This window comes from Pongo pygmaeus, chromosome 15 (genome assembly GCF_028885625.2).
Source record: "Pongo pygmaeus isolate AG05252 chromosome 15, NHGRI_mPonPyg2-v2.0_pri, whole genome shotgun sequence".
In the NCBI taxonomy this organism is placed as follows: Eukaryota; Metazoa; Chordata; class Mammalia; order Primates; family Hominidae; genus Pongo; species Pongo pygmaeus.
In genome coordinates, this window is record NC_072388.2 from 92,982,557 (window position 1) to 93,002,404 (window position 19,848).

Sequence of the window (19,848 nt, forward strand, 5' to 3'; positions counted from 1 at the left end):
TTACTTTCTGTCTCCTCCCAAGAAAATACTAGGCCAGGTGCAATGGCTAACACTTGTAATCCCAGCACTTTGGGAGGCCAAGGCGGGCGGATCACTTGAGCTTAGGAGTTCAAGACTAGCCTGGGTAACCTAATGAGACTCTGTTCTCTACACCTACTGAGTAGCTCCTGGCCGGGCATGGTGGCGCATGCCTGTGGTTCCAGCTACTTGGAAGGCTGAGGTGCGAGGATTACTTGAGCCCAGGAGGTTGATATAGGCTGCAGTGAGCCGGGATCACACCACTGCACTCCAGCCTGGGCAACAAAGTGAGACCCTGTCCCCAAAACAAAAACAAAAACACAACAAACAAAACCCAGAAAACAATAATCCATGCTGCTAGGAGGAGGAATCAGGCCTGGTGACAATCTGCCTTCAGCTCAATCGTCTACACCTGCTTCATTTCCTGGTGGGGGTGGTGAGGGAGACAACTGATGTGCACACAGCTTTCTCTGCAGAAAGAGAGTTCAGCAGTCCTTTCTTGTTCTGGAAAGACATAGAACTAAGATGCTGAAAGATGTCAGTGGGGCTAAAATCAAAAGCGTCTGCTAACCACAGGTCATCTCTCTAAGCACATTGCTGATCTCAGACTTTCTGGTAATTTCTTATTTTTGATGATGGTGTGACCAGTTTCTGATCTAGCGGAAAGAACACAGCCTTTGGCGACAGATGAGAATCAGTTGAGGCATCTGTTTCATGAGGCAGAGACAAGCTCTGCAGTCTCAGAAAGCCTTTAGGAGCCTCAGTTTTCTCATCTATTGACCAGGGATAATAGTACCTACCCCTCGGAGTTACCGCAGGGAGTAAACAAAATAGTGTAAGCACATCTCTCAGCGCAGTGCCTGCCACAGGGAAGCTGCTCAGCAAATGCCAGTTGCTCAGGATGGAAGGAGCTGGGCAGAGGGCTTCGTCCTGCCTCCGGCCTGAGGGAGAGCCAGTGAGCCGCCCTAACCCTCTGTCGGGCTCTCAGAGGCAGGTACCCTGGAGAGCCTGGACCCTACCAGCAAAGCCGCCTGCTCACACAGGAAAAATATTTGGGTTGGAAAATGGACTCAGCCCACAAAGTGAACACACCCTGACTCAGAGTGTCGGTGGGAGACCTGGACAGATGTTTGGAGTTAGTGAGGTCACCCTTGCCCGCTGAGCATGCTGTCCTTCACCAGGACCCCCGGCCTGGGCTCCCAGGACCCTGCCTGTGCCCCTTTGTTCTTACGCTGTGCAGCCCAGATTTGTTCCTGGCTGTAGGGAATGGCCTGCACCTATGTTCCCCACTGCTCAGGCATGGAAGCTTACCTGGGCAGAGTCCCATGCTGCCGACTCTCACAGAGTAGGGTGGCTGGCAGAGCACAAAGCATGTGCAGTTTGGAGTCAGATGGCAGTGGGTCAGCATCCAGGCTTGAACTGTGACCAATTAGTTAACCTCTCTGAACCTCAGTCTCTTCATCTATAAAATGGGACGAGCGTACTACCTATCACATGGGGCTATGGGGAAAGCTCCATTGCCCCAGTCTGTGTTCACACTTAGCAAGTCCTCAACAGATTACTACAGTTCAGCCTCAGCATCTGGATTACCTCTGGCTTCTCTGTTGCTAGAGAGAGAGGGTTACTTCCGTGGAGAGAGAAAAGAAATCAAAGGCGTTCTTGGGGAAGACCAGGATATAAGGTTCTGAAACCAAAAGCAAGTCTGCCATGTCTCAGGGTCTTCTGCTACTGGGCCATCATAATGCAGGCAGTATTGTGTTATTTTCTCCCATTAAGATATTTCACAGGCAAAGAGGGCAAAGACCTGGGTTCAAGTCCCAGCTCTGCCACTAATTTGCTGTGTGACCTTGGACAAATCACTTTCCCATCCTAGTCCTTGAGTTCATCCCCATAAAAGGGGAAGGTGATCTAAATGTTGCTTGAGGTTCCTTCTGGCCCTGAAGTGTGATGTGGTGGAAAGAGAAGCGGCTGGGGTGTCAGGAGACCAAGAGTCTAGCTAGTTTTACAACTAATTTGCTATAGTACTATAGATAAGTCACTTCCTCTCTCTGTGCCTCAGACTCCTTGTTTGTAAAATGAAAATGTTGGAATAGATTATAAATGGCAAATAGGTGGTTCGTGGGCCACACCCCCCATATTTGTGCTAATGGCAGCTGTCACTAGTGGATCCTGACGCTCTTCCCACTGAGCCTGGACACAGCCTCAGCATCTTTCTCAACACAGTACTCTAGGAGGAAACTCTCACTCCATCAGTGTGCCCACAAGATGACCCCTAACTCGCCTTCCCTTGGAGGTGACCTCTGACATCCTTCCCGTGTGCCCTTTGGGGACTGCATGACCTAGGAACCTTTAGCCACTCACCGTACTTGGCTAAGAACCTCAAGGCCTCCAACTGTCCACTCTGGGCGGCCACGAACAAGGGGGTGATGCCGTAGGCGTTCTTGGATTCCACCTTGGCTCCTCCGCTCACCAGGATCTGCATGACCTCCAGGTCATTGCGAGACACAGACTCGTGCAGAGCGGTCCAGCCACGGTTGCAGCGGTGGTTGGTGTCTGCGTTGTGCTGCACCAGAATCTTCACTGCCTCCGCGTTCTTGCGCTCACAGGCTGTGCTCAGGGGGAAGCAGGGATGGTCAGCAGGGCCTGGCAGGAACTGGCCAGCAGAGACTGCATTCATTTGCCTGTCCATTCACTCATCCACTCATTCAGCTTTCCACTGCATGTGTATTAAGTTCCAATTCCTGCATTGAACCTGGGATAGACGACTAAAAGTAATACTGATACTAACATTAGCAAGAATACTTGCTGATTCATATGCATAGTACTGGTTCTATGCCAGGCTGTCTGTTCTAAGCACATTTTACAGGATTAACTAATTTAATCCTCCCAAATCCCCTTAAAGGCTGTAGTGATGTTATCCCCTTTCACAGATAAGGAAGGTGAGGCACAGAGAGGGTAAGTGACTTGCCCGAAGTCACACAGATACTAAGTGGCAGAACTGGAATTCAAACCCAGGTAGTCAGGCTGAAGGTCTCTGTCCCCTGGGATGTCCCAGGATGTCCCTGTCATTTCCCCTTCCAATGGTACCTGCTTCAGTCCTCCACATTACCAAGGCTGGGAGAATCTTTCTAGATGAGGAGTGGACGGTGTCATAATCCTGCTGAACTTCCCCCTGCTCCAGCAAAGGCTACTAATTTCGTTCAGGGTAAAATGCACGTTGTGAGTACAGCTCTGCAAGTCTTTCTTGACCCGCTCTAACCTCCTTTATAAGCCTCATCTCTCTCTAGACCCCAAACGTGCCCTTGGCTCTGGCCCCAGAGTTCTCACCAGGAGCTGCAGGTGGTATTGGAGTCACCTGGGCACTTGTCCAAATTAACCAGCCCTGGAAGCTTCTCTGTGTCTATGTCAGTGGGAGGAGGAGTGAGGAATGGGTCGGGGAGACTGGCAGCAGGGGTAGGAGGGCTGCCTGTGTACTGTTTCAAACAGGACCATAGGCCAAGCCTTCTACCTCTCTAAGCCTTGATTTTCTCACCTGTAAAATGGAGAGAATAAAACCTTCTTGAGCAGATGCTATGGGAGTGAGACTGTGTGTAAGGCGTGAGCATGGTGCTTGGCACATAGTACATGTGCTTGCAAGACCAGGGCCAAGCTCTGGCTGTGGGCTGCCCAGCTTCCTGAGCACTCCCTTTGGACAGCTGAGGTTCCAGGTGATAGCCATGGCGCCCTGGCAGGCATGGATTCCAGGGAAGACACTTCCACGGTGGGTCTGCAGTGGATCCAGTGACCTACTACTCAGTTCCTGCTGCCCAAGCTGTTCCAAGCAGTGGATAGACACATGGGAAATCAGGGATATCTGTAATTTTTCCAAGTACAAAGGCCTGATCATTTTTGTAAGACCCCAGCTGATTGCTTCAGCATGTAGGCATGGACAGGATGCTTTAGAATGTAGTGGTTGAGGGCAGTGTGACATCCACCTCCCTGAGTTTAAACCACTGGGGTACCCCTTGCTAGCTGTGTGATCCTGGGCAACCCATTTAATGTCATGGTGCCTTAGGTCCTCATCTGTGAAAGGGGATACCAGCAGTGCCTACCTCATGTGTAGATGAACATGAGGGGTCCATAAGAGAACAGTGCCTGGCACATACTAAACACTCAATCAATGCTAGCTATTGTGATTATTTAGATTTTGACTCTGGGTACTGCTAGGGCAGCCAACAAATGTCCATGGATGATGTACTGAGTAAGCCAGGAGGCCTTGTTTTTCTTAAACAAATGTCCCAGAGGTACATGCTCTCGCATACCTTCATGCCTTTGCCTGTGCGGTTCCTGCTGCTTGGCAAGCAGGTGATTCCTCCTCTGCGGTTCCTCTAGGTGCCCATCCCCCATGCTCCCACAATGCCTCCTGCCAAGCCCTTTACTGCTGTCTGTGTGTGGGTGCCTACAGGGCTGAGAGGGTGCACAGGTTGGACTATAGCTTTTCAGCTCCAAGCCCTCAGTGTCCCTCAGCATCCTGGCCCATGGGATGCAGTTGGAAAATGTTGGTAAAATACATGCAGGAATGAATGATTCGGTTACATAAATTGTGCATTTGAGCAGGGCCACGTTGGGGGTTATGCACTTATGGGAGCAACATTCCCTGTTGCCCGCCCAGCTTCTGGATTCTTCCTCAGGAAAGCTCACTCCGGGGTGGGGACCTCACCTTTGTAGAGCGGTGTCTCTCGGGATTTGTTGGAGATGTCCGGCTCCGCCCCTGCTTGGAGCAGTGACAGGAGACAGTCCAGGTGGCCCCTGCACGTTGCCAAGTAAACGGCTGTTTCCTCCTGCAGGGTGCGCTGGTCGATGGTCCCTGGGTACGCTAGGGAGGGCCCACCGGGAAACTCATGTAGGAGGAAGATACTCAGCCCCGCAACACAGAGGCTTTCCCGATTGCCTCCCAATTTCAAGAACAATGGATGACATCCTCTGAAATTTACCAACTACAGACTGCATTCATCTGGCCCTTTCACAGGGCCATTTTAGCTTCCTGCTCATACAAGTCCAAGCTCAGATGCCACGTCCTCTGAGAAGCCTTCCCTAATGGAGCCCCTCCCTCTTCGAATACTCCTGTCCTTCCCTCGAACTCACACCAGCCATTGCTGGAAACCCACTGTTACATGCCGTGGTTTCTTGGAGTGTCGGGGGCTGTGTGGGGTCTGTGCTGCTTCAGGGCAGAGGTGACATCTGCCTGCAGGAGTTGCCCTTCTGAACCTGGCTCAGTAGGAAGACAGGGCTCAGAGAGGAGGCATGACTGTCCCGCAGCCCCACAGCAGGTGGGGGATAGCCTTGGCTGGGCACAGGCACAGCTGCAGTATTTTTCACACCAAATCAGCCCCTGGGACATTCTGGAACAAGTTGGCAGTGGCTCTTCTAAAAGTCAGCCCTCCCTCATTCCTTTTCTAGGAATTAGGCTCTCCTGTCCTCGGAGGCCTGGAGAGGTGGCAGCAGGGGATGGGGACAACTCATTTCCCCTCTCGTAACTCCATGACTAACTGACAAATGAATGTGACAGCCTTGCCCGCCCTTCTCACCAAGATGGTTGTGGGCAAAGAACATGAAGCCTCAGGAGCGGCAGCCCTTCCCCCAGTCCCTTTCCCACCTCTTGCCACCATCAGAGCCCGGCCCTCACCTCGCTGCAGGACCTTCAGGCAGCCCAGCTGGCCATAGTATGCGGCCTCGTGCAGCGGCAGCCAGCCCTCCTTGTTGGGCTCTGCGAGATTCTTCCCTTCTTTGATCATGGTCTTCAAGGCCTCTTCATCGCCATCCTTGATGGCCTTTATCAAGGGGTCCACAGGCCTGTGAGAGCAAGGAGTGGGTCAGTCCTCAAGGTCAGGCCAAGGCCAGGCCAGGGGGCCTCTCTTCCAGGGAGTGCTGGCAGTGGAGTCACTCGGTCCTCGTCCCTGCTGGTTCTAGGATGAGCACTCAGCCCCCTGCAGCCCAGTGGCTGCAAGAGGACTGGGGGACCCCTCCATCCCTGTGGCTTTCCATGGCTGCCGTGAATGTTATACCAAGACCAATTCTACCAAGAGGATTCAGGCACACAATGCCAGCCTCCTAGGGGGTGGCTAACCACCCACATGTGAAGCCCTTGTGATAATTAAATGCTTTCCCTGAGTATAGCACTCTAGCGTTTACCAGGCACGCCCACCTCGGGGGCCGCTCTTAACCCTGAGCATCTCTCTGGGGTCTTCCAACTCCTCTCCTTGCCCTGTCGCTTATTCCTACTCCCAGTACATCCAGCTGCAGAAAAAAAATATATACTGGAAGGATTAATAAATTTGAAGCCTTCACAATTTAAAACTTCTGAATGTCAAAGAGATTTGAGGGCTAAAGTGAAGCCGTTCCTTGCTTGGCTTGTTAAAATCCCTTTGTTCATTCATTGCTTCCTTCCTTCCTTCCTTCATTCACTGAGCTCCCTACCCCATCCTTGGAGAGTCCATGAGAACCACGATGCTATGCCTCTCAGATCCACTTTTGGGGAGGGTTCTGCATCAATAGTCCCATTTCCTAGATGGAGAAGGTGAGGCTGGAGGCAGGCCTCATTCCCAGGACACCCACGCCATGTTGGGCTAGGATGGGCTCTGGGGGGTCTCTGCCACCAGCCCCTGCACTCTCCCAGCCACTTCCTCCAGCGTGAGCAGCACTTCCTCCTGACTCTCGGGCTCTCTGGTTATTAATAGCATCAGAGCACAGATGCCGGTGAAGCAACAGACCCAGCAAGGACGATGGGAAACTGACCAGATAAGTCCTGAAGTCCCCATCAGCACCGTCACTGCCACCTTGACGAGTTCCACTTAGGAGCAGCCAGAGCAGCCCCTGTCAGCATCAGGAAAAGCCCAGTGGGGGTATGTGCCCCCCTTTTCCTGGAATGTCTCCAAAGGGACCCCAGCTGAAGTGGAAGGGAGGAGGGCTGGCTTTTCTCGTGGCCTCGGTGAGCAGGGCGTGGTGCAGTGTCGTGAGAACACTTTCAGGACCTGTCGCCCAGCTTGGGTCTCTCCAGCTGTGATGCAAGGACCCTGGAGCTCTCAGCCCACACATTCACAGCTTCTCCGTGACCTCAGACAAAGTCCCCACCCTGTGGGTGGAGGAGGGTGCTGGGGGTGTCAGGCTATCAGAGTAGTAAGCTGGACGGGACCCTAGAGGTCACGTTGCCCTCTCCAGCCATGTCCTGCAGAGAAGGGAGACTCAGAGGGGACAGCGACTCTCAGGCAGTCATGCAGGAGGTGGCAGTAGCTGAGACCAGCACTGGGTCTCCCTTTTCCAGATTGTCAACCACTCCACACACCCACCACACCAAGGAAGTGGAGGGCGGCAGGATTTGAAAAAGACTGGGAAGGAGAAAGAAAATATTGGCCAATTGCCTCTTCCCTTCTCTACAACGTAACTGAGTGAGGAAATGCAGTTCCAGTGATAGGGTCCCTCTTTTGCTTTTGGCTGCTTCCGGGATCACTATTCCAGGGGTACAGAGAGGGGAGGGAGGCAGAATTATTTTCTAAGGAACCCATTAGCCCTGCCCCCTGGTGCCAGGCAAACAGAACCCCTGCAGCTTAGATTATTTCTGGATTTTAGCACCTGGCACTTCACAACTAAGGGCAAATAAACAAAACAAAGGCTGTGGGTGTGGGCATTTTGGATGTACCCAGAGAGATGGCATGGCGGAAAGTGAGACTGGGACAAACAGAAGGGTGCAGCCAACTCATCAAGTTCAACTCCAAGCTCTCCTAGGCCTCTGGGGTTTTAAGGCCATCTCCCCAATTTCCCTCGTGCTGGGTCCCCAGTTTCAGAGCCCCATGGGGCTCCTCCAGCACTCAGGTCCCATGCTGGGGGCATCTGAGGGGAGATCACCAGCATGCCTGGCTGGCAGTTCCTTGAGGACTGAAGTCTGTGGCCACCAAGTCCAGCTCAGCAGGAGCAGCGGGGCCCCAGGGGGACACCCCTAGAAGGAGCTTACCTGGCAGGTGCCTCCATAGTGCCCTCTGCCCTCCTGGGGGCTGTGGGCCTGCTTCCCACCCTCCCTGCCATCCCAGTTAGGGGAGTGAACTTGGATGGTCCTGGGGCCAGACAAGAGTCACTTACGCCAGCTGGGAGGTCTTGAACAAGCTGCTGCTGTATTTCTGCATGACCCCTTGGAACAAGCCCACTGGGGCCTGGGCCGGCGAGCTCTCAGGAGGTGCAGTGGACCTGGAGGGTGCAGAGCAGGAGTGAAAGAGGGAAAAGTACTCTGCATAGGAGAAGCGGGTCATGGCTTCAGGCAGGAACGAGGATGGAGGGAGAGCCAGGGAGAGCTGACTGACAGACAGACACAGGGCTCTGAACCAAAGCAGATGGCCGGGTCCTCTCTGTGTGCTGGACGCAGCTGCTGTGTCTCCGGATTATTTTTGGCCCTTGGAGGAAGCCCTGGGAGATTTAAATGACCATATAAGACAACAATGAGGTTAACCTCACCCCACCCCCCGGTCCCCCTCCCCAGCCAACCACGAAAGAGGCAGATAGGAAGCAAGGTGACATTCTTCACCCAGGAGGATGTGAGCCGTGGTCGGCAGGTCCCAGGATGAAAGGGGCTCAGGCTCACCGCTGGCCAGGCAGATCCCTGCAGGGCTGGATGAGAGATTCATGGCAAAGCAGAGGATAGGGGAGCAAAGCTGAGAAGCCAAGCTGTACCTGTGCCCCCCACGCCCACTGCCAGCTCCTCATTAGGGGATCTTGTCCCATGGGTAGGAGCAGACACTATAGTAACCTCTATAGTGTTATTATAGGATGCATGAGGAAGGGCGTCGGAACCAGGGCTGCAGTCAGACAGATACAGGTTCACATCCGGGCTCTGGCACTCCTTGGCTGTGTGACGTGAGACAGGTTGAACTTTTCTGTGCCTTAGTCCCCCCTCCTGCAAGGTGGCATGAAAACAGCCTGTGCTCGAGGGCCGGTGAGGCCTGAGTAAGTGAATGGTGTGAGGAGCTTAGTGGAGTGTGAGGCACAGAGGGTGTTCCACATGTACTAACTATTCATTTTATCATCATTTTGCCTCTCTAGGCCTCAGTTTTCCCGCCCCACCAGGCTCTTGTGAGGGTGGAAGAGCCAGAAGGAGGTGGGATGGCCGCTCCACAAATCTGAGTTGGCCTGAGGTTGTCGGCCCCTCAGTACCAGCCCCAGTAGGTCAGGCCTGGCACTCTCGACACCCCAGCGGCACTGGCCTTTCACCACACTCTTCTGGGGGGGATTGGGGAGGACTCTGCTACCGGTGACTCACACCCTGTGGGGCATGGGGTAATTATGACCCTGAGAAGCACCCACACTCTTTCTGGCCAGGCCAGAGCCTACAGATTCTGTGGGTACACCCCGGCAAGGCCAGGGCCTGGTAGAGAGGAGCAAGGGTGGCAGGAGGAGGGGAACCTGCTCACCCCTCTGCTTCACCCTCTCAGGGCTGGCTGCAGACCTGGCTGCCTTCCTCATCCTCACCGCTGTCACTCCCTCCCACCTTCCTTCTCCCATCCCCTGCTTCTGGCCTTCTACTGACCCTCACTGGGGTGGGCGGGACACCGCCTCATGTGTCCTCATTTATCCACATCCATCAACCTAGATGGGAGTGCCTTTTACAGATGAGGACACGGAGGCTGTGAGAGGGGATGTAACTGCGCAGGGTCACCTGCAGCGGGACAGCGAGTGGAGCAGAGGTTCAGACTGCCACTGTTTGCCCAGCTGTTGATGCCACCCTGTCCTCTGAAGGCCTGGCCTCTTCCTGCCTTTTCGTCCTTTCTCCAGCTCTCCGACCTCCACACTGACTGTCCCTGTGACTTTGGACAAGCCCCATCCCCTCTCTGTGCCTCAGTTTCCTTATTTGCAAAATGGAGAAGTGGGACCAGGTCCAGACTGGGGATGTCCTCACTGTTTCTGTAGCTGTGGAGAGACTCAGTGTCCAACAGATTCCAGAGCCAGGGCCCCTCCTCAGCCCTAACAGCTGCTGGGTTCAGTGTCCTCTGCAGGAGTGCCTGGTCCTGAGAAGGAGAGACAGCCGGCAGGTGGAGGCAGCCTGGGGCCAGGCTCACCTCAGCTGTTTCCAGCCCTGTCGTCTTGATGAGGCCCTGGGCTTCCACCTCCCAGGATCCTCGGGTCACGGCCACCCTCACACTTAGTGCATGTGTGGCCTCCAGTTACCTGCCATTGTTAGAATGTTTTTAGCAGGATAATAAAGCATTGGGAAAAAGCCCACTGTGCCATCCTAAACGAGGACCTGTCTCTGCATAGTAATAGCAGCAGCAATGGTGGCCGGGATGTTGAGGTTGATGGAGGTGGAGGGAGATGGTGATGATGACAGTTTCTAACAACTGTGCAGGGCAAATGTTCACAAAGGCATGCCGAGCCTCTCCTCATTTCTATTCTCCTGCCACCATTGATGGAAGCAGCGGGTGTGCTGTTCCCATTTTGCAGATGAGGAAACAGTCAGACTGAGTTCCATTCAACAGAGATTTCCCAGCTCTGGCTCGGTCCCAGAGCCACTCTGGGTGGTGATGCAGCTCATTAAGATTTATCTTTTTGTGGATCCTGAGGATATTTGGAAGTCAGCAGGGAGGGAGACAAGGCCACACACAGCCACAGAGTCACAGAGGACGGGCTGAGATCGGGGCAGAAGGGCTTATTCTGGGAGCACTGAGATCCGGGTGCATCCACTGGCTTTGGGGCTGGCAACAGGGCAAGGCGACTGCTCAGAGTTACTGAGTCGTAAGTCTCAGGGCTGGCTGGGGAGCCAGGGACCCCGACTGGGTTTCGTGCTCTTGCCAATCAAGGCTGGAGGCCCCATTTCCCCTCGGGCCCCAAGCAGGGGAATTCCCAACAGAGCAAACCTCCTGGGCTGAGTCATCAGAGGCGAGAGGAGCCTGGCCTCGGCAGGATGTGGGTGTAGGTCATGCCCTGGAAGAGCCCCAGGTAGGGCCTCTGTCCTTTGTGTGTCACTGGGCAGGTTCTGGGGTGGAGAGTGTGTCACCATCACCTGACCCTGGAGTCCAGCTTGTCATGAATTCAGGCACGGTCAGGCTCAGTGAGAGCAGAGAATGGGCTGGGAGGACAGTGCTCCTAGTCGCTCGGTGAGTCAATGGATGGCTGCTCTGTCTGAGTTAGTAAGAAGCCCGGGTCAGCCCCAGGGAGGCAGTGATTGGGCTGGGCCTGGCTGAATGCAGGGGGCAGGTAGGCACCTTAATAGAGGAGGGAGCTAACAAAATCGAGATTCCACCCCACGCCCACCAACATGTCACCAGTCCACCCCACACCCGCCACTGTGCCATGAGTCTACCCCACGCCCACCCCATGCCACGAGTCCACCCCACGCCTGCCACTGTGCCATGAGTCTACCCTATGCCTGCCACTGTGCCAGGCCCTCTGTTCTCTCACCAGAGCCTCACGGCAACGTACATCAGCCCAGATATCAAGAATATGATGCCTAGCACACAGTAGGTGCTTGATAAATTTAAGTAAATAAAACAAAACAAACAAAAGTCTTTGAAGGATTAAAACCCCATATGGCAATCTTGGTATTGTGTGTTTGTGGACCAAGATCTCATACTCCTGGAGAGCCTGTCCGCTGCCCTCTCAGGTAGAGAGAAGAGCTCATAGCATGGAACTAACCCCCACCCTGGTTCCTGCGCAGTCTCTGGAATCGGCCTCCCACCCAGGAGGTTTCTGTTTTTCCCTTACCCACCAGCCAGTCCATCCTTTCTGGGCTGATCAGAGAAGAATCACATGTGGAGGAGAACGTGAATTCCAAGCTGCTGTGACTCTGCCTTCCTATCCATAGCTGTGACTCATTGAGTACTTGTTATAACAGGCACATTACACCAAGCATCTCATTTAATTCCCCAGTCCACTTGGTGAAGAGAAGTAATTGGCTTCCTTTGCAAATGAGAGAACTGAGGCTCAAAGAGGCTTGCTTCCTCTAGTCTGCTTGATGAACTCCTATTCATCCTGCAAAGCCTACTTCCTTGACTAAGTTAATTGACCTTTTCTAGTGTCCCTCTGTAACTGAGCAAGCTGTGCTCTCCCTGCTGTGTCATCAGGTAGTTCTGGGCCTTCACCCTCCTTAGACTGTGGTCTTAGGGAGAGCAGGGCCCAGCCCTGATTCACAACCTGGCATGTCATAAGTGCACAGTGAGTGTGGGTGGCTTGATTTGAGTTGTTTGAAGCTGTGCACACAACAGCCTCAGCCAGTTCCCGCTTCATGTTTTCCTCCTTTGTCTTCTCAGAAATGTATCTTAAATAAAATGCAGAAGTTTAAAGATTATGAAGACCCAGCTTCCTGGACTCACTCTGGCTGGTCCATTCATGGGAACCTTGGGCTCTGCACTTCATGGGTTCATGGACCCCACTTCTCCATGGAACAGGAAGCTAGGTCTGTCTCTTTGGGGTCCCTTAGGGGACCAAAGCTTGGCAAATGATCCTCATTTGATCCTCATCAAATTCTGTCCCTTACATTGAGGTGGGACAGAAGCAAATTGGGAAAAGGTTTTCTACAGGATTCTGTGTTCTTTGGGATACTGATCTTTCATTTCCAAGATCCCGAAGACTCAGTGGACTCCATTTAGTCACAATATAATAATGATCAGTTACATTGCTAGAGCTTTTTACTGGTTTCAAAGGTGTTTATTTGTTTAAAAACACTTATTAGGTAGCTACAATGATCCAGGCTCTAAGCTGGGCACTGGAGATACAAAAATAAATAAATAAATAAACAGTATCAGCTCAGCTCTCTGTCCCCAAGGAGGCCACAGTCTAGTTGGGAACACTCTCAGGAGGGTGTCCCAGGAAGACCCAAGAAGCTTGTCTGTGAAGCAGAGGCCGTCATGAGGTTGGTGCTGGAGCACTCGGACAGGGCCTGGGAGGTCAATACGAGCTGCAAGATGTGGGAAGGCTCCAATGCCCACCTCATCTTATTTGCTTTTCACAGGAATACTGCAAGGGGAGCACAGCACGTTTTTGTTGTTGCTGTTATAAAGATGAGGCCATTGGGGCCCAGATAGGGTTAGCAACCCACCTAAGGTTGCACAGCCAGTAAGTGTAGAGGAAGAATTCGAATCTCTAGACCTACTTCTCTTTCCACTCTGCTGCCTTTTCATCTATTCCTTTATTCACCCATTCACTTATTCACAGATAGCCATGTGGTGCCTGCCACAGGTCAGACACAGCGCTTCACTGGAGGCATAGGGTAATGGCAGAAGCAGACAAATAAATAAGAATTGTAAGTCAAAGGTCAAGGCCACAAAGGAAACAGCCATGAGAACAAGGAAGAGGTGAAAAACCAGTTGGCCCGGGAGAGTGGTCAGGGCAGGACTGGCTGAGGAGGTGACGCTTAATCTCAGATCTGAAGATGAGAAGGAGCTGCCATGTGGATTGCCTGGGGACAAGGGTGACATCCTATTGCTAAACTTGCTGTGGATTTATTTGGACAGACAAAAGTGAACAAGGACTGTCTCAGGTCCTGCACCCACTGTAATGCATGACTGGGTGTGAGGGCACAAGTGCGTGTGTGCCGTGTGAATTTGGGGACCCTGGGCCTCTGTGAGTGGGAGACGGACGTAATGAGGTGAAAACCTCACCTCAAGGTAGGGTAGGGGAAGGAAACAGAGGCCTTCACAGCATCAGCAGAGCCTGGTGAAGTGTCTGAACTTCAGAGCGGGACAGACTTTGGTTCCATGCCTGGCCCTGCTGTGGGCATATTTTGTCGTCTGTAAAATGGGCACAGAAGCAATCCACTTTGGGTGGCTTTTGTAAACATTAAGTGAATTAATGTGTGGCAGGCACATGGGAGGTGCTCAATGTGCATTTGAGGGGAGGAGAATTGCATTAAACATTCTATCTAAGGGCTTTTTCTTCCCAGCAGGGCCCAAGCCCAGCCTCCTTCCAGAGGCGCAGAACTGAACCTAGGAGGTTTCAGGTCACTCCTAGAGTAAGAAGATGCAGGTTGACCCTCCTCTGCTATATTGCTTGTGGGGCTGGACCTCAGATGAGGGCTGCTTGACCTGGGAGAAATGGTCTTAGTTCTCCAGGAGAGCTTTTTCCGCAGGAAGCTGAATAAATGTTCATGGCCCACTGTGGGCCTCCATTTCCTTACCCACCAGATGAAGGCAGAGTCAGGGTCTGGACGCCGAGGGCCCACTTCGTTCCAATGTTTCCAAGCACCCCTGGGACTCCTGAGGGGGCTCCTAGGCTGGGGAGAAGGCTGCAGACACCTGGGGGGACGTGCTGGCTTCATGCAGCAGGCCCTGTCTTCAGAGGAAGGATGACCTATCTCTATCTGACCCCCTCTTGAGAAAGAGGAACTTGTGGCCTGTCTTCTGCTGAACCAGCCAGAACAGGAACCAGGGCCACCTTGAGCACAAGCCAAGATGAACCCAGTCCTTCGCTTCAGGTTTCTGTTTTTCAGATTGGGTTTCGGAATGGAACGTCCTCGGGGGCAGCTTAGTAACCTGGGGTCTTCATACTCTTTCCAGCTGCCCAAAGTAGCTGCCTGCCTTCCCCTTTAAAAGGGGCTCCTCAGCTCTGGGCCTCTGCCCAGCCAGCCTGAAGGAAATGGTCCAGCCTCCGCAAGGGCAAAGTCACTTAGGGGACAGGGCTGAGATGCACCATCACCCACCTTCACCCCCTGTCAACTGTGACTGCACATCGGAAAAAGTCTGTTTATTGTTGTTGTTATTTGAGAAGGAAGCTGAGGTTTTGAGAGGTTAAGTGACTTGCCTGAGGTCACGCAGGGGGAGCCAGCTGGCTGCTGTACACAATGAGATTTGTGGCCCATGCCTCAAAGTAACCCCAACACAATTGTCACAGCAATTTCCATGCCCTGCCATTCATGCCCAAACACAGTTGACCTTGGCTGGGGGCGGGAGTGGGGAGCAAAAGCAATTTTATGGCTTATATAGGTCTTTTCCAAATGCATTTTAAGATCAATCACCACTCTGCTTAATCACCTCTCTAGCTCCCGCCTCCTACAAAGAAGGTGTCTTCTAGATCTGCACCGTCTGATAAGGCAGTCACTGGCCACATGTAGCTAGGGAGCACTTGAAACGTGGCCGGTCTGAATCAAGATGCGCTGTGAGTGTAAAATACACACTGGATTTCAAAGACTTGATGGGCAAAAAGAAACAGTAACAATCTCATTCATAATTTTATATTGATGGAAATATAAATCTATTGGTGGAAATGGTGATACTTCAGATGTGAACTATCAATGAAAATTAATTTCACCTGTTTCTCTTTACTTTTTTGGCTATTGGAACCTTTAAAACTGCATCCGTGCATTGCAGTTGTGGCTGGTGTCATATTTGGATGGCACTGCTTTAGAAAGTCCTGTGACTGAGAGGATGAGGTGGGGCTGAGAGTGGGGAGCCAGAAGAAGGAGACAGGATGGCTCTGCTGGGCAGACATCCCTTGCTCACCAGACATGTTTTTCAAGGGAGGCTGCATTGTAAGATAGGGAGCCAGGCAGCTCCGATCTCTGCAGCATTATCTACTGGCTATGTGACCTCGGGCCTCTTTTTCAGCCCTGAGCTTCAGTTTCCTCTTTTAAATGGGTCTATAACCCAGAGCCCGCTGAGAGGGTCCTTAAGCAGATGAAAGGAGGCAGAGTGTGTATAGCGCCCACTTCAGTACCTGGCACAGCCAGAGCTCAGTAAGTTCAGATAACAAATGTAAACGGGAAAGGTGTGAAAGGCAACCTAGAAACCAGGATACCTTGGTTTTGGATTAACAGCATTAGGGATCTACAGTCTGTGGATGTCCTGGATGGCCCCACTTCCCTCATCAGCCTCGGCTTGCTCACCTGGTCCATGGGTAGAAATGGGCAGGTTGGCGGTTGGTACATGCAGATGCGGTGGCCTCAGCAGTGGTTGGGCCCCTTGTCTTGTCCGCTAGGCTCTGCTCGATGGCCATCTGCACCAGCTCATCCTCGCTCAGGCTGCTGTACAGGCTGTACTCCTCCTGCCCAATGGTACACTGGCTGCCCCGAGTGCTGATCTGCGTGGCCATCCTTCTCCACCTCTTACCTGGCCTCCAGAACAGACACCCAGTGGGGAGGAGGGAACAGCAAATCAGAAAACCCTGTGAGGAAACCAAAACCATCCTGGTCATGAACAGTTTTGCAGGATAGCTATGTTTACCCTCAGGGGAGGGTGAGCATTTCACTGACAATAACACATTCATTTCTAAATTCATTCATTGGTCACATGACCCACCTAACCACCTATCCATCTATATATCCATCCATCTATCCACTCATCTATTCATTTACCCACCAGCCCATCTCACCATCCATCCATTTACTCATCCTCCCATACATCCATCTACCCACCGATCTATATATTATCTACCTTCCCATCCATCCACCCCTCTATACATATATTCAACTATCCAACCACCCACTCAGCCGCCCTCCATCTATACTCCTATCCATCCATCTGTCTACTCATCTGACCATTTATCTGTCTATTCTCTCAGCACTACTCATCATTCATCCATCCATTCATCTTTCTATCCATCCAACCATCCATCCAACTGTCCTCCCATCCCTCCATTGTCCTATCTGTCCACCCAGCCATCCATTTATTCATGCATCATCACATCCACCCACCATACATCCATCTATCCAATCATCCACTCATCCATTGTTTATTTTTCCATTCCAGGTAACCTATCTATCTGTGTATTTATGCATACATTAACTACAAGGTCACTTGTTGAGCGCCCACTCTGTGTCCGGCACTCTTCTAAGCACTGAGGATACAACGATGATTCCAACAGACAAAAATCCTTGCCCTCATGGAGCTTACACAGGATTGCATACCAGTTACCAAGAGCATAGATCCTGGCATTTCTCCATTTCTTTGCACTGTGACAGGCCTGAGAATACCAGAGATGAATCAGACACAGACCCATTACTTGATATCACATGATCTAGTTAAAATCAGTCATTAAAATAACATCCCGTGTTAATTCCAGTGACTCTTTTCTTAAAAATGCCTCAAAGAGTAATAGACTCCAGTTGGGTGCCAATGCTTTAAGAATATGAAGGGGAATCAACTAAGCTTGATTTTCATTCTGGCTGGCTGACTCACAGTGTGTGGGTCAATGGTTCTTGGTCCTGGCTGAACATTGAATCACATGGCCCTCTAAAAAAATACCCCAAATACCAGTGCATTACTTTGATTTGTTCAGCAAATGTTCACTCCCTTTCCATAAAGGCAGATCTTTCCCCACCCTTCCCTGTTGATATGGGTCTCAATGTGCATGACTTGCCCTGGCCTGTGAGTGCTGATGGACATGCGTCAAGGAGATGCATGACAAGTATGTACACTGGGGTTTGCTCTTGCTCCTCTGCCATCACCAAGAGAAGAGCTTCCCACTGGAGCTTGCTGCCCCTCAGCCTAGGCCCCAGAGAGAACCCACCCGGGCACCTGAGCCCAACTTCCTCAGAGGAGCCTTCTCCTTCTTCAAGGCCCAGGGCAAGTGCCCCTCTTCTGGGAAGCCTACCCAGATCCTTCTGGGAAGAGGAACTTCGCCTGAGCTGTGGTCAGTAGTTCATGGGTGGACTTGACTCTGGATCCTCTTTCCAAGGCCAGCACCTTATGTGGGGAGGTCAAAGTTCACTGCATGGCTGGCCAAACAGCTCCATTTTCATAGGGTGTGGCAGATCCTGCGGATGGTCCCCTCAACGGCCATTTCCCCCATCTTCCCTGAGAGCAGAACCTGGCTTTGTCTAGGCAACAGGGTGCCTTGTCCCATGGATGAGTCATGACTGCTTCAAGCCAGGTGGGACAATCTCACCGCCTCAGCCGGTGACAAGTCCAGGGGTGGGACTGTAGCCTAGTTTTATCCAAAGAGTTACAACAGAAAATCTTCTGGCGTGCTCCTATGGAAGCCTTTCCTTTCTAATAAAAGAGACAGTAGTGAACAGAATGACTCCTTTCCCCAACCTCTGCTTAGTGCTTGGAGGACTTGATGCTTGGAGTGGCAGCAGCCATCTTGTGACCATGAGGAGGACAGTGAATGACAGGTTGATACAATGAGTTTGGCATAATGAATAATAGTTTTTCTGGGTCCTTCATTATGTTGCAGAACTGCTGAACAAATGCTGGGTCCGCCCACCCTAGCCTACTTGTTAGGTACTGAAGATCCTTGTGGTTTAGCCAATGTTAGTTGGGTTTTCTCTTATAGGCAGTCAAATCATCTTAACAGATGGCTCTCAGGCCTGGCTGAGAGTCTTGAAAACATATCAAGGACCTGGTTCGGCCCCGGATCAATGAACTCAAAGCCTCAGGGCTGGGACCCAGGGAATGCAATGCTAGAGGCTTCTCTGGTGATGTTAGTGTGTGGCCAGAGTTGAGAACCACTGCTCAATGAGATTAATATGTCAGGTGGCCACTCTGTGGTCCACACTAGAGGAGGGGAAGGGTCATGAACTCACAATCATTTTATGCCCGATGCTTGGAGTGCTGTTATTTACAGCAGTAGCAGCAGTTTTACTCATTGTGAAAGGAGCCCAGGACAGGGAACTGAGGGACTTGGGTTTCTGTCCCAAGTCAGCCATGAGCACCTCTCTTCCTCTCTTGTGTCCTCGGTTTTTCCATCTGTTAAATGGCAGGGTAGACTAGAGCCTGTCCTCTGGCCCTCTGGTACTGGCAGGAGGTACCTGTGCAGCTGGGTGGAGCCCCCATCTCCAGCTGGCCCAGGCCTGGCTTCCCACCCCTTCGCTGCTTCTCTGTGGCTGGGGTCCCTGCCAGGTCTGAGTTGGCCCAGGTCTGCCCTCAGTGCGGGGGAAGGGGCTCTGCCCAGTGAGGTATGTCACCCTCCTCTTCTCTAAAGCTGGTTTGGCTTTACATACCCCACCACCTGGTGCATGGTAGGGGCTCAGTGCACATGGTGCTAAACTAGCAGGAAGTGCTGGTGCCCAGGACCTGGCCTGGCATCCTGGTGCCACCATCTAAAGGTGTCTGCTCAAAGCCAGGGCACAAGGGGGAAGAGCACTGCACTAAGAGTCATAGGCTGAGCTATAATTGCCATGTTAATGCCAAAGTGCTTTGTGACCTCAGCTAAGTCCCTGTCCCACTCTGGGCCTCAGTTTTCTCATTGCAAAAGGCGGATTTGGGGCTGGAAGGTTTCCGCAGATTTTTCAGTTCTAAAGAGTCTGCAACTCAGCGAGACGTTTGGTTTGGCTCTGTGTTATTAAACCTCAAACTGTCTGTCCCTGGGGATCCCCCATGGCCATGTCGACAAAAAGAACTTAGTATTGGCCGTGGGGGAACAGAAAACCCGGGGGGGAGTGGAGGGATCTTGAGTCTGGAGGTCAGGACCCCTAAGTCTACTTTCAATTCTGCAACTTACTAGCTATATGACCTGGGGCAAGTCACTTCCCCTTTTCTGGGCCTCAGTTTGTTTATCAATAAAAACGGGAAGGAGACAAGCTACTTCGCTATGCTGTAGAAGCATATGTGAGCTAAGATGTGTAGGCAGCTTGTAAGGGGTAACATGATTATTTAATGGGGACCCCTCATCATCTCCAGGCAGCTGCTGGCCCTGCAGCCTGGTATGGGCCAGAGACTCATAGCACGTGGCTGCAGTGGCCCTTGCCTGACTATGTGCCTTCCTGGAGGCGAAGGCAGCCAGGTAATAGTCACCCAGAATCACCAATCCTGCTGCTAATTCCAGACTCACCAGGCCCTTCCCAAGCCTCTCTCATGGGTTGACACCACTCAGAGACTTTACATTGGCCAATTATCCATGTCATTACCCTCACACAGCCCTGGAAGGTAGGAGGATTTT

General features: G+C 52.1%; 1 protein-coding gene across 8 annotated transcripts in view; it reads right to left on the bottom strand.

Annotated features, from left to right (window-relative positions):
• Positions 1–19,848, bottom strand: part of ASB2 (ankyrin repeat and SOCS box containing 2) — a 44,678-nt gene that overhangs the window by 14,410 nt on the left and 10,420 nt on the right. For 4 of the 8 annotated variants that reach the window (XM_054447463.2, XM_054447465.2, XM_063652032.1 and 1 more), the window contains exons 2-6: positions 15,854–16,131; positions 8,131–8,235; positions 5,684–5,850; positions 4,718–4,873; positions 2,380–2,625 (exon numbers count right to left, since the gene is read on the bottom strand). In XM_054447463.2, coding sequence (XP_054303438.2) covers positions 2,380–2,625; positions 4,718–4,873; positions 5,684–5,850; positions 8,131–8,235; positions 15,854–16,131 — 952 coding nt within the window. Of the gene's footprint in view, positions 1–2,379; positions 2,626–4,717; positions 4,874–5,683; positions 5,851–6,792; positions 7,822–8,130; positions 8,452–11,739; positions 12,267–15,853; positions 16,132–19,848 lie in introns of those variants that run through there. The other 4 variants (XM_054447466.2, XM_054447467.2, XM_054447468.2 and 1 more) reach the window with 4 other exon arrangements.